Below are 2,340 nucleotides of genomic sequence, written 5' to 3'. Positions count from 1 at the left end.
AGATAGGTCAGGAGCCTGCGGGGCTCAGTTGGTTAAGCATCCAACTCTTGATTTCTGCTCTGGTCATGATCTCAGGGTGGTGAGGTCAGGCTCCACACTCAGCAGGGAGTCTGCTTGACTCTCTCTCTCTCTCCCTCTGCCCCTCCCCCCGCTCATGTGTGCATGCACTCGCTCTCAAATAAATAATAAAATCTTTAAAAAAGGAATATAGATAGGTAATAGCTAGTAGCAAAGGGATGGGGAAGGGATTGAGAAAAAGCCCTGTCTTAATTTTTTATTTAATATGTATATATCGGCCACATCACCGTGTCAAAGATATGAATCTATTTCCTTTTATTCAATAGCCCCACTGTTTATCTCAGAATGAATATAATGTATTTAATCCATCCATTTTGGATGGATATTGGGTTTTTCTGATTTTTCTTTCATTACAAAGATGCTATGAATATCTCTGTATCCATAATCTATCTCTACTTGCGGGAACACATAGAAACATTTGTTAAGTATTTGTCATTCTAGGAATCAAGTGATGGGGTTGTTAAATTTGCACTTCTTGGTTTACTGATAAAGTGGACCATCTTGTCATGTGAGTTACCAGTCACTTATCATTTATCTTTGACGACTTGTGTTCTCGTAGACATTGTTCACTTGTCCCATGGGTAATTCAGATTTTGTTCTTGATTGAAATGAACTCATTGTTTATTAGATGGGAAACATATTCCCCTAGTTTTTCTTTTGCCTTTCGGTTATGTTTGGAATCTCGTGGCCATGGCAGATCTTCAATCAGGAGACGAGAGGTCAATGACCCAAGACTGTGATCAAGGCCAGTGGAGAGTTTTCCGAAGTACCACGTGGACCTCCCTGTTCCGTAGGCAGTAGATGATGGGGTTGCACATGGGCGTGACCACCGTGTAGATGACTGAGAGCACCTTGTTGAGGTCCATGGATTTGATGCGGCTGGGGCGGCAGTAGATGAAGAGGGCTGCTGAGTAGAAGATGCCCACCACCACCAGGTGGGAGGCGCAGGTGGGAAAGGCCTTGCGCCGGGCAGCGGCTGAGGGCATGTGAAGCACGGCCACCCCGATGGCTGAGTAGGAGGCCAGGGCTCCCAACAGTGTTCCACAGAAGATGACGATGGCAGAGATGAAGTCTACCAGCTCAGTCAGGGCCACATGGGTGCAGGACAGGTTGAGCAGAGGGGAGACATCACAGAAGAAGTGGTTGAGAACGTTGGGGCCACAGTAGGAAAGGCTGGCGATGCAAGATGTCTTTACCACTGAGACCAGCAGCCCCCCAAGCCATGAAGTCATGGCCAAGCCCAGGCAGACCTGGGGCCTCATGAGCAGTGGGTAGTGGAGTGGGTGGCAGATGGCCACATAGCGGTCATAGGCCATAGAGGCCAGGAGGGTGCACTCCGTGCAGATGAGGGAGACAAAGAAGAAGAGCTGGGTCATGCAGGCTGTGAAGGAGATGTGGTAGGGTCCAGTCCTCAGCCCCACGAGCAGGCTGGGCATGGTCACTGACACGTAGCACATCTCCAGGCAGCTGAGGTTGCCCAGGAAGAAGTACATGGGCTTGTGGAGCTCGCTGTGACTGCAGACGAGGTAGATGATGAGCGTGTTCTCCAGGAGGGTCAGCAGGTAGAGGGTCAGGAAGATGGCAAACAGGACATCCCTTAAGTCTAGCCTGGTGGACAAACCCAGCAAGACAAACTCCTGGACTCTGGTCATGTTGCCTGACTCCAGGGACCTCTCCATCTAAGAACAAATACATCTACAAAATATTTTGCACATTCTCTTCCTTTACATCTTCCCTTACCCTAGATCCAAGGCATATATCACCTGAGTAAATGAAATAATCTCATGTCTTGTTTCTCTGCGTCCATTCTTGCTCCATCTCCATGCAGAAGCTAGTGGGGTCTTTCAAAATCATAGATCATATAGGGTTACTCTTCTGCTTAAAGGCCTTGGCACACTCCCATCATCCTTAGAATAAACATCATGTGTCCTATCATGGCCCTCAAGACCCCAGTCTTCCGATCCTTGCCAATTACTTCAGTTTTAACTCATGTCATGGCTCCTTTTCTCACACCCACTGGAGCCCCAATGGTGCCCTTTTAATTCCTTAAATATTCCAAGGTCTTTCCAGCCTTAAACAATTCCCATACAAAGTCCCTTCTTCCTGAAATAGCATTCTCCCCATTCTTGTTTTTCCCATTTCTGGGAATCCTTGGCACAAGTTTTTTGATGTCTTATCCTTAGAAAATCCCCTATCAAACCCTGTGTCATTATTCTTTACCTCTGCAATCCATTACTTCCTTCCAGAGTGATTGTTACTAAT

At 47.1% G+C, this 2,340-nt stretch overlaps 1 protein-coding gene across 1 annotated transcript; it reads right to left on the bottom strand.

Annotated features, from left to right (window-relative positions):
* Window positions 1-818: 818 nt before the first annotated feature.
* LOC113935510 (olfactory receptor 5-like) lies at window positions 819-1,757 on the bottom strand. Its single transcript, XM_035724940.1, has one exon. The coding sequence runs from the start codon at window positions 1,755-1,757 to the stop codon at window positions 819-821; it is 939 nt and encodes a 312-aa protein (XP_035580833.1).
* Window positions 1,758-2,340: the final 583 nt, after the last annotated feature.

This window comes from Zalophus californianus, chromosome 17 (genome assembly GCF_009762305.2).
Source record: "Zalophus californianus isolate mZalCal1 chromosome 17, mZalCal1.pri.v2, whole genome shotgun sequence".
In the NCBI taxonomy this organism is placed as follows: Eukaryota; Metazoa; Chordata; class Mammalia; order Carnivora; family Otariidae; genus Zalophus; species Zalophus californianus.
The sequence above is the reverse complement of the archived record's forward strand: the minus strand, read 5'-3'. Positions and strand labels throughout refer to the sequence as shown.